The sequence below is a fragment of the Molossus molossus genome, unplaced genomic scaffold, assembly GCF_014108415.1.
Source record: "Molossus molossus isolate mMolMol1 unplaced genomic scaffold, mMolMol1.p scaffold_m16_p_7, whole genome shotgun sequence".
NCBI lineage: Eukaryota > Metazoa > Chordata > Mammalia > Chiroptera > Molossidae > Molossus > Molossus molossus.
In genome coordinates, this window is record NW_023425401.1 from 50,567,592 (window position 1) to 50,579,805 (window position 12,214).

At 34.1% G+C, this 12,214-nt stretch overlaps 1 protein-coding gene across 1 annotated transcript in view; it reads right to left on the reverse strand.

Annotated features, from left to right (window-relative positions):
- Positions 1-6,103: 6,103 nt before the first annotated feature.
- Positions 6,104-12,214, reverse strand: part of SEMA3A (semaphorin 3A) — a 324,915-nt gene continuing 318,804 nt past the window's right edge. The window contains exons 17-18 of the mRNA XM_036246639.1: positions 8,668-8,810; positions 6,104-7,188 (exon numbers count right to left, since the gene is read on the reverse strand). Of these exons, the coding sequence (XP_036102532.1) occupies positions 6,733-7,188; positions 8,668-8,810 (599 nt within the window). The 3' untranslated portion in view covers positions 6,104-6,732. The remainder of the gene's footprint in view (positions 7,189-8,667; positions 8,811-12,214) is intronic.

Here is a 12,214-nt window from a genome sequence, read left to right on the forward strand (position 1 = left end):
AACACAATATATAATAAAGTTTCTATTGTTAGGTTAATATGTGCTGAGGTTAGATAATTTTATAAAAATGTATAAATATTTCCTTTAAACAAGTTAAAAATATTACTTCTCGATGATAAATATAGAGCTACCTGATATTACATAATTTTAGTGCACACTGTCTAATGACAAAGAGGAGCTTAGAATGAGACCATTACGGAAACAACTGCAGATTATATTCCAATTTCCATTAAGTGTAAGAGGATATGTTACTTTTTGAAAGATTAGGGATTTTGAAATTTAGTGTATTTGCTTGTTTTTTAATTCTAAAGGGATTGAAAAGTTAAAGGAGAGAGCTGAATAGTAGTATGTTTCTCATGTCAATGACTATTGTTTTGATCAAAATACAATATCGGGATGAGCATTTACTCAAACTTTTCTGAGTAAATATGTCATAGTTGTAAGAATTCAATATACTCTTTGATAGTACATGTTTCCATATGGATACCAGATTTTATCTTTGATGTAGTATACTATTCACTAGGTAAAAATTTAACCTGCTTCCCAAAACAAATTAAATATAACTAATTTCAATAACGTACCATTGGGATCAAAAGTAATGCAAGAAGAAAATGAGTAATATTTCTGAAATTGGTAGATGCCAACAATGCAGATTTGAAACATAGAAGTACCATTTTTATTCAGTATTTAAATTCAAGTAGAATTTATTGAATGGTGTATAGAAACCTATATTAATTTATTGACATTTGTCAGCAATTTAAAACACTGCATGAAAAAAATATTTAAGAGTTAATAAAACTATCATTTATTTTGAAATTCAAAGATAGAAACCTCCTAAAAATTGAGGTATATTTAAAAAAGTCTAACCTGGAAAAGTTTAATTTTAGAAACACAACTTTGTCTAAAAATGCTTAAGCTTCTGTGAAATTAGTTATAAAAACAAACAAACAAACATAAATACCAAAAAACAAAAGATCAGTTAAAACATTAAGAACTAGGTTATACAAATGACATAGATTTTTAAAAATGTATTTACTTGAGGTATAATGTTTCAGCAAAATGTACAAATAAAGGATGGAAGTTAAGACTTTAAAATTACCCAAATTGTGATGACTTGAGTATATTTATAAAAACTTTTATGAAGGTACTGTATAAACAAACAGTGTGTCTACAAGTCTAATGTTTAGATGAAAAGAAATAGAATACATTCTTTTGTTATATGAGAAAGACTTGACAGTTTAATAAATGGTGATGTAAAATTGACAAATTCAAGATGTAGCTAGGCCTCCTCACTTTTTCAACATTTGTGTGTGTGTGTGTGTGTGTGTGTGTGTGTGTGTAGACTTAAGTCTTTGATGGTCAACTATGTATGCTAACCTCACTTACATCATTGTTTAGACATGAAATACTCCATCTAGGGTAACTATGAAACAAATACAAGCATCATATTTAATAATATCTTTGGTGAAGTCTTTTTAAACCAAATAAACTATTTGCAAATCAGCAAGGTAATGTTGGAACCTGTGGCTGCGCATTCTAATACCAGATGAGTGAGATAATGCTGAAGGAAGGGGAAATATAAGAGAAACTATCTGTTGAACTGTTAAAGCACAGAGGGGTCAACCTGAGGAAGCTGTCTTCTCCCAGCCATTCATCTGTGAAATTCCCAATTCCAGCTGAAGCGTGGTCGGTTGACCTAGAGAGGAGATTATGGCATAAAGATTAGTTTGAAGATGGTTGTGGGAACATTGTGTAGTGCTGACTTCAGCTGAGTCCAGATGAAAGAGGTCAACATTAAGAGGTAAGGCAGGGAAAGAAAGCAAAATGGGTAGGGGGAAGGACGCAGAGTGAATGACACCATGTGCCCCGATGAGAATGTGTGGTACAAATGGGGTGCAATAAACCAAAATCCAGGAAAAACCAAACAAATGCACCATTTTGACTCATAGTGGTAGGACATTTTACTTTTCTTTATGAAGCACATACTTTATCCATTTGGAATACTTGTTCCCAGCATAAAAGCATTTTTCCACACCTCTTCTCCATTCTCCTTATTTCTTCTATTCAGACCTCCCTTCTTTGACTTCATCTGGACAAATCTGTCTTATATTTCAATTTATAGCTTCCATATTACATCTTTTCTGAAGCTTTCCATCTCTCTGACCAAATGAATTCTTCATTCTTTGATACCATAGCCCTTTTGTTGTGAGCTTGCATTTGGAACTTACCACATTAAAACTGGTTCTTTCCAACAATGATTGATTGAGCTCCTTCCCTGACTCAGACCCTGTGCTAGGCCCTGGAATCAGAGATACATTAGAAACCAGCCCTGCCCTCAAGGAGCTCACATTCTAGAAAGTGAGACAGTGATGTTAACAGAAAAATTATACTTTTGTATTAGGTGTGAAAATAAAAAATATATGCAAGACTGAAATTTAGTGTTCAAAGGGTGGCTAGTTTAATTTAGGGATGGGAGGGTCAGGAAATACTTGCCAGATGAGCTGATGATAAATCATATTACTATATCTTTCTTTTATTTTATCGTGAGCTCTTTGAGGACGGGTTAAGTCCCACTCATGTTAGTATCTTCATCACCTACCAGTGCCTAATACATAGTAGGGAGATAAGCTCTATCAGCAGAATTTAATCAAAGAGGTAAGGATCTGTTATTAAAGGTTCTGAAAGCCCAATTTCTTGATATTCGAATCATCTTTTTGTTTGCTTTTTTTTCTATTTGCTAACTCCGCTTCTGCCTGTGTGTGCTTGCATGTTTGAAATGAAAACCAAGCTCTTTTCTTTGGTCAAGTTGACTGTAAAATGTTCAGACTATATGAGGCATGATTTCTGTGGCTTCGTGTCCTCTTTCACTTATAGCCCTCTTAACATATTAACTCAAAAATGTATGTTTCTTTAACTAGTACAAAAAAATTGTTAGAAATAAAATAAACTAATAAGATTTTGCAGAGTTTTTGAAAGATGTTTTCTTCTTTATGGAAACAAGTATTTTGTAAATATAAACATTGACTTTAAATAATCATTACAAAGTTAAAATAGAAAGGGTGATTGTCTTTGGCATTAGGTCAGTTATATTTAACACCTTACAACTGAATAAGATAATAAGAGTGTCTTTGAAGCCATAAAACTTGATAGATTTCCATGAAAGTGAAATCAAATTGTGTGTAAAAAGTGAATTCATAAAACAAAGATTTCAACATATTATACTATTCGCTCCATATGAATGCTTGCTTATGACCTTCAGATTGGCAACTTCAATAACAAATTATCAGGCATCTTTGTAGATCCTGAGTAAAACCAAACTGATTATGATATTGACACATTATAGAATTTTATCCCCATATTTCCTTTTTAGGTATGACATAAAAATAACAATATTTAATTTAAAGGGCATAAAAATTCACATCATCACTATAAACATAAAACCCAGTTTACAGGTGACGACAATGCAGAAATCTGATGGCTGATTATGTAACAACTTGGCTCGTTCTTGACATTCTCTAAATTTTATGTTCCTTGACATCATATGCTAGAGGGAACAGTAAAGACATCTGAATTCAAATATTTTGAAGAAATGTGTATTTAGCAACTGAATACATGCTAAAAGGAATAATTTACAGCAGCAGTTTCATTACATTTTCTCTCCAGTTTTGTAGTTCCCATCTGAAATGCAATGATAAATACAGATCTGGAACATATTTACTACCTGGAAAAAACATGCTTATTGAGTGGGCACACACCTTCTGCCCTGAAGTAGCACATAAACCACCTTGTCGCCTGTGTGGGAAATCTGGCATTTTAAGATGATGTTGAACACACTGAAATGGAGTACCTATAAAAGTTGCATTTTACACTCTTCTTCTTTTCAAAATTATTTACATCTCTTTGCCTAATGTATAGGTAGCAAAAATATTAAACACATACCATTGAAAATCACTAAATAATACATAAAAAGTACTATTAAGTGTGCATTTACATGCATTTACATTTTACATTTAATTTCAACTGGGCCATAGTTTCTCTGCTGCAATGTAACTTTTCCTACCTTGAGATTGCTGTTATAATTCGCTTAAGGACACATGAGTCTCTTAACTTGGTTTCAACTCTGATGATCCATGCATATGTCACTCTATTCAAACTAAATTTAATGGGACATCATTTTTCGTGCAAATTGTCCCCGCTCCATACACATTAGCAGAAGATTATGACTGTAATAAGAGTTATTTACCTGCAAGTTATATCTATAATTTTCTTTGAAAACTTAGGCCTGATGGCTTACAAAGACATGCCAGTAGATTTGTTAGTTTTTGTTTCTTTTCATTGAAGTCTAGACTTTCTTTCCTTGGGTATTTCATATTGCTAAACAAATGTATTCAGATATTAGATGATATCCTGAAATGTTATGTCTATCCCTTTAAATTTTTTGTTATTGATGACTAATAAGAAATAAGAGCCTGGCCGGTGCGGCTCAGCAGATGGAACATCACCCCATGGACTGAGAGGTCCCAGGTAGACTCCCAGTCTGCGCACATACCTGGGTTGCTGGCTCGATCCCCAGTAGGGGGTGTCCAAGAGACAGCCAATTGATGTTTCTTATATCGATGTTTCTATCTCTCTCTTAAAAATTCAATAAAAACATATTTAAAAATTGAAATAAGATATTTTTGTTATTGCAAATAAATTTGTTTTCGTTTCAAATACAGAATGAAATGCAACACAAAATTTTAGATCCTCAATAAAAATAAAAGAATAGCCTATTTTTGGAACACTCTTTGTTCTTTGATTTATATTTCACACTTTTCTTTCTTTACATGAGTGTGTCCTTCAAATTATTTAAAATTCAGCTAGCATTGGAGGATGTACTTCCAAAAGTAATACTGTGTAAATCAATGGAGTCTAAAATTGAATGTAGAATATTTTTAGGCTTTTACTCGAAACAAGTGTCAACAAATTGTTTATTCAAGGTAGTCATTAAAACTGTAACATGAGCTTCTATCTGTGAAAAATTTCAGCTGATAGAGAAATTTTAGAAAATTCACTGTAGGCTAAGGTGAGAAATTAATGCTGAGTTAATTAGAATCCCAAGACAGAGTTAGAATTTCAGTGCTTTCATTAGTAGCAATTGGATGTTTCTTTTGCATTTGTGTGCCTTTTGAAGGACCCAGGGAGGGATTTCTGGCAAGGGAGATGCGGTACCAGACAAACTACTGTAACGCTGGTGGCTTTATGCACCTCGAAGTCAATGATTCTCAAGGAGTCATCTTAGGACAATAAAGCAGGCAACCCTTTAATGAATAATCTTTTATCTTATTTTATAAGTTGTTGCACAAGACAAAGAATTTTACATGTTTTAAGTGTGGATGGTGTCCTGGAAAATAGTTTGTGTAAATGTCACTCCCACTGATGTGAACAGAATTAATTCTTCAGACAGGTAACTGTCTTAATCAGAGATAAGAGGCCATTGATACAGATATAAACAGAGTGAATAATTTGCTTTTAAGAAGTTGTTCTTAATATTACTGATCTCCCTTTTAAAAATATTAGGTGACAGATGTAATTCCTAATGGAATCATGAGAGAGAGTTTTTATGTCTCAAATATCATGCAGGGATTCAAGCTCAGAATTAAGAGACAATTTCAATTAACATTATATTAAAGCAATGCTTATTAATTTCATGAAACACGCAGTTCCTTTTCTCCTCATTAGATACAACAAAATGCACTTAACAAATCAATTTGTTTCTTCCCTTTTGGGGAGGGTTAAATGCTCTGTTTTGCTAAGAACATTATGCAGGTTAAAATAAATTTATATAATACTTAAAGAAGGAGAGGTGTTATTTGTTTGAAACCGCAGAGAAATGAAGCATAATTTATATCCAGGTTTTAGGAATTAATTTGTAATGACATGTATATATTTCTAAAACAGTACTGGCTATCCTTGCAGAACTAAAAACAAAATGTTGAAAAAAAAAGCAGCACAGAATTGGAATTTTTAAAACAAAAACTATATAATACAATAATTGTAAGACAAAAACCTACTCTAGCTTAGAAAAGAGCTAAATTTTACTGCATATTTGTCATGGTACATTTAAATTATAGTTTTAATAAAACACATCTTTAGATCAAAGCTGAAAGAAGACATCAGTAGTAGATCAGTGTATTCCATTTTTCTTCTGGATGATGGATGGTTTATGTTTTTCATATTTCCACAGACCATTGCATTCAGTATCATTTTACTCCTCCAGTACATATAAACAGGAGTGCTGGTAGACAAAAATATCCGTGAATCCAACCACGTTTTGGAATATTCATCAGCTTAGTAAATCCATGCAGTTCATTTTAACGTTTTAGTTCAATAAAATGGCTTTGCTGATGCAATGTTCTTCTTTAGATGGCAATATGGCAAATGGCATTTTTGTTTCTCAGGCAAAGAAGAAAGCGAAACCTGTACAGTGAAATCCCATAGGAAACATTAAGTCTGCTACAGTGAACATCTGTGTTCACCTGACCTCTATTATGTGTTGGCATTAGGAAGAAAGCCTGTTAGGAAAGTTACTCATGGACTTAATTTATAATTGGTGGAATTCAGTTGCATTTCCCACCATTGTAAACATCCACGTAATGCCATGAAAAACGTTCATGTATATTGCATTTTTTTTTTCCAGTTTTTGTCTTAGGCAAGTTTCTACTTGTTTGAGGTTTCTAGAGGTAATTCAGCTCAGACACTCCTAGGTGCCCTCTCAAATTCGTGGGTCCTCCTGTTTCTACCTTTCTTATTTTCCTGTAAATGCTTCCATTTGTTACTGTTCCCCTGGGTATGTCCTGGCCTCTGCCGACGTTGTTTTCGGTCCCTTTTCCAAACTTGTTCACAGAACTCATCCATTGTGTTCAGGTTGGGGTGGTTGATGAGCTGCATGAAGTCTCTATACCAAACCTTCTGGCTAGGTGTCATGCTGTTGGACATTTCTTTGGTCTTAGGGCCATCTGCATCATCATCTTTGTGAAGAAGTTCTTCCAAGTGCTCTGTGTCAATGACTTCTAAGGTCACTTTAAGAAGAGTTTGCATGAATCCGTGTTCGACGGCGTGACAGAGGTAATTGCCTGAATCCTTCCGCTGCAGGCTACGCAGTAGAAGGCCTTGTTCTGTCTTGATGATATGATCATCCACTCTAATCTAGCAGGAGAGAAAAAGGGCGGTAAAAATTTACATATTTAGAAGAAATGTAAATTCCAAAACTCTATCTTTGTAAAAATTAGATGATTTGTTGAGGCATGTTTTAGCAGTTAATAAAATTTCTAGCTTAACAGATGTGCTAGCATTTTCCTATCAGAAAAAAGATAATTGTTTTTAAGATGCATTGCAAAATATGGGTTACCTACAGTTTTAATAAAATTTCTCATTATAATAATTGAAAATATTAAAGTTAAAGGGAGGAAAGTACAAAGATATAGTTTATTTTGTACATTTGAAATAAGGCATATAAATATAGGAGGAAGTTAACATTAAATATCAGAACTGGAAATACAGAACCATGATAGTTGAAAATAAACAGCATCAGAATGAACATACAATAAGATTTCAAAATATAAAATACAAAAATCAGTAATTGAGCAAGGAGAAAAAAGCTTGCATGCTTACTGATTATGCACCTTCCTAGGTCTTAGATGTGATATAAAAATACAGATATGCTCTTGAATATATCTAAGCTCACTTTTATTTTGAATAGTTTACAGCAGAGATTTCTGAAAACCTAGGCTGGGAATGTACAAAATCTACCTTGACATTTGTGTGATGTGATTACATACTTAAAGACTTTCAAAAAAGATAATGAGAGAATTTTCACCTTTATATTCAGATTATGTTTGTAAAATTGTCTGCACATAATACATTTAAAAATCACCCACAAGTCTGGTCACCCTCATTTAATGTTTTTAAAAAGCATTGAGGAGGAAGCTCTGTCTGATGTTACATGCAAATTCCATACAAAGTTCACACTGAGACCTTACATACTTCATCCTAAATCTACTACTCCATTTCTCAGTCTTGCCTTTCCCATTAGAGGTAGAAGTTAATGGAGAAACAAAATGCACAATTGAATAGCAGAACTGATTGAACAAAAGTTAAAATTGCTAGGAGGATTTGCTTTTTAATACACAAATATAGATAACATAATTGCCTTATAGATAACTACAGAAAGAAGAAGAAAGATTCTAAAATATATCCCCAAATGACTTCTGAGACAAAATTCACCTTTGTTTCTCCAACTCCTAGCACAAAGCCTGTCATATAATCAGCCTTCAATGAATATTTATTTAATGAATGAGCTTTTATTGAGTTAAGAATAGGATAAAGATTCACAGTACTTCCCCCGCCCCTCCACCCTCAAGTCAACCATGCTGGGGTCACTTAGTATGTGTTGGATAGAAATAATGCAATCAGCTGGCTGATGTGGCTCAGTGGATTGAGCGCTGTCCCATGGACTAAGAGGTCCCAGTCAGGGCACAGGCCTGGGTTTACCCAGCAGGGGGTGTGCAGGAGGCGGCCAATCGATGTTTCTCTCTTACGTAGATGTTTCTATCTCTCTTTCTCTCTCGCAAATCAATAAAAACATATTAAAATAAATAAATAATGCAATTCATTTCATCCCCATACCTCTTCTTTTCGCTCTTCATTTCGCCTCTGGAATTGCCAGTAGACCAGAGCTCGCTGTGATTTTGGACTGCATTCCAGGAATGTGCTACTATTTTCTACTCCATAGATGATTCTTTCTTCAAGGCTGTGGCCATGGTGATTATCTGTTTAGTGAGGAAAAAATGAAATGAGACAATGTTAGAGAAATAAAAGCAACTTTTCAAAGTATTTCTTTGGAAATTCAGGAGATAAATGTATTGCCAAATTGGAAGTCCTTTTCAAGTTGATTGAGGATGGCAGAATGTCGAGGAGGTAAGGTTTCAGAACCCAAATGTTTATCAAAATAGACATTATTTTGGTATGGATTATATAAGGCATGTGCAGATATTTGTCTACCAGAAAATAGCATTACAGTAACAAAGTCAGCCATGTGTGCAGTATAACTGCTAAACATTTTTATATGCCATGATAATGCTATCCAAGAAAGTATTTTCTCTGTAAAACTCTATGCTCTGATTAATGGGGCCAGTTCATATTGTACTATTTTCCAGAAGACAAAGTATTCAACGGGGCTTTTGAAAAAAAGATTTTACCTCTTTGTATTTTTTTTCATCTGTGAAATTAAATTCACCCAACAATATTTATCTAGTACTTTACAAAAGGTAGAGTTCAGGAAGTTTATACTCCCTGCCAATAACTCCTAAATACTCCACAAGTTTGTTTGGGAGGTCAATTGGTGTGAAATGTTTGGGCTGGCTCAGAAGAAGGATGCACAGATCTAATGCAATGTGGTTTCAATTGTCCTTATTTTAAAATGACACATCTTTTAATATTTTCAAGAATTAGGCTAAAGAATATGGAAAAAGCATATAATAAAATGCAGCAATGAGAAATCCTGTCTCCTGATTAAGTTCCTATTATTTTACCCTTTATGTAACCTCCTTCAATGTGGTAAATGAAACACAGTTAAGATCAAAAGTATGACACAGGAAGTGTAGGTAAAACTCATTTAGAGAAAAAAAAACTCCTTATTATCTTGTATAATCCTGTTTCCATTATGACATCCTGTATAATCTGGAACTAATTATATTAATTTAGAAAATAATAAATATATTTTCACATGCACAGAGGGCTGACAGAATAGACAGATGAAATTTTTTTGTTCTCTACTTCAAACTTAGCTAGATTTTTTTACTTTGAAAGTTTCCACCCTCTTTTGACAACACTCTGACAGTTTTACATTCCTTATAAGCAACTGAGTACTTTTGTCTGTCATAGACAATATGATCTGCTCTCACTAGCTTTAAAACTTTCCAAAATCCTGCTTCCATACAATTGCTGTTCGTGGCCGATGTCCATCATCTCCCAGGCTCACCTACCTATAATCAGCTTTCTGTCTTCATTTTCTATCTCCAGGATGTCAACTTCAGTACCTTTTACTCTATTGCCAAGGTATGAAATAAAACTCTTCTAATGATGAGAAGTATCTGGCCCTTCCTTTTTTTTTTTTAAATCCTCACCAAGGATATTATTCCATTGATTTTCAGATAGAGTAGGAGGGAGGGATGGAGAGAAAGAGAGAGAAAGAGAGAGAGAGAGAGAGAGAAGGAGAGAAACATTAATGTGAGAGAGACATATCAACTGGTTGTCTCCCAAACGACCCCAACCAGGGCTAGGGATTGAATCACAACCGAGTATATGCTCTTGACCGGAATGAAACCCATGACTCTGGTCTGCGAGCCAACATTCTAACGATGGAGTCAAACTGGCCAGGGTTGTCCCTTCTTATTTAAAAGATCAATCCTTTAGAAATAGAAAAAAACAGGAAATGACTGAAATGTAAAAAAATAATATTTAACTGATTTGAAGTCACTTTTTTTCATATTGCAGATCTATATATTTTTCAATATCTACATTGAATATGGTAGCATATTTTCTCTGAAATTATTAATATGTCTTTGATTGAATAGATATGACATATGTAGCTCTGCTAGTCTGCAAGACATCTGCTTCCCTGGATAGAGATACATTGAATCTCTATGCCCAACGGGGGCTGGAAAGTCTTTCATTCAGGAGCTACCATGAATGACTAAAATGCTTTGTCACAGAGGTCAATACAGTTTATATGGGATACTTTTTTTCTCTGCTAATTGTTAGGCATTTTAAACTTTTTTGATTTAGAAATCCTTTCAGTTGGAATATTCGTCAGCCTTAAAAAGAAGGAAATCTGCAACAAAGAACAACATAGATGGACCTTGAGAACATGCTGAGTTAAATAAACCAGTCACAGAAGAATATACACTATATAATCCCACTTACATGATGTATCTAAATGGTCAAATTCCTAGAGGCTGAGAGTAGAAAGGTGGTGCCCAGGGCTGGGAGGAGGGGAAATAGTGCTAATCAATGAGGGTATCATTTCAGGGATGCAAGATGAATAAGACCTTGAGACCTACAGTACAAAATTGTGCTATGATGAACAGTGCTATACTGTACAATTAAAATGTGTTAAGAAGGTTGCTCTCATGTTTAAGTGTTCTCACACCAACAACATAAAATAAAAATAAAAAATTTTAATTCAGTAAAATAAATCATTTTACTTTTGAGAAGAGACTTTTCATTCAAGCTCTAAATAGCACTGAAATCATAAGATACATGACAGCGTGATAACATAGAAAAAAATTACTAGATTCAGAAACAAACAGCATGGTGATCTACTAATATCTCTGGTTTACTAACCATTCCTCTCAGGACTACTGTTCTTGTAGACTTGTCTCTCACCTAATGCAGGTTACTATGAAGATCTATAGAAATGTAAGATAAGTAAGTTACTGATCTCAAACAAAGAACTCTTTAAGTACTTTAGTACACTAGTTACCCCACAGCTAGGAACAGTGTAATTTGTATAATAAAAAAGAAGAGATTTTAATATTAATATATTATCAACTAAGTACATTTTTAAAAAAATTACTGAATTGTCTTCTTCCCAATTAATTTAATCATACTATCTGGTCCACAGAGAGCTTTCAGGTAATCTTCCTAGAAGTCCTGACCTGCTCAGTTTATATTTTCTCTTCATGATCTCCTTGTGACAGCGAACCTTTCCAAGTGTACACACACACAGAGTAGGATTCTATTACTACATGTTTTCTTATATTAAAAAAAAACTTCATTTTACCTGCTACATATCTATAGGAGAATCTAAGACAGGATTTGATTTAATCAAGAACTACACCAAGTTGTACTTAGTTTAATATAGCAGAAGTTCATTGCCCTGGCTGGTATGCTTAGTGGTTAGAGCATCGGCCCAGAGACTGGAGGGTCTGGGTTTGATTCCTGGTCAAGGGCACATACCTGGATTGCAAGTTTGATCCCCAGCCCTGGTCAGGGGGTCAGGGTCCTGTGGGAGGCAACAAATAGATGTGTCTTTCCTATATTGATGTCTCTCTCTCTCTCTCTTCCCCCCACTCCCTCCCTTCCACTCTATCTAAAATTCAATGGAAAAATATCCTGAGGTGAGGAATAACAACAACAACAAAAAGTTCATGGATTTTTTCAAGAAACATCA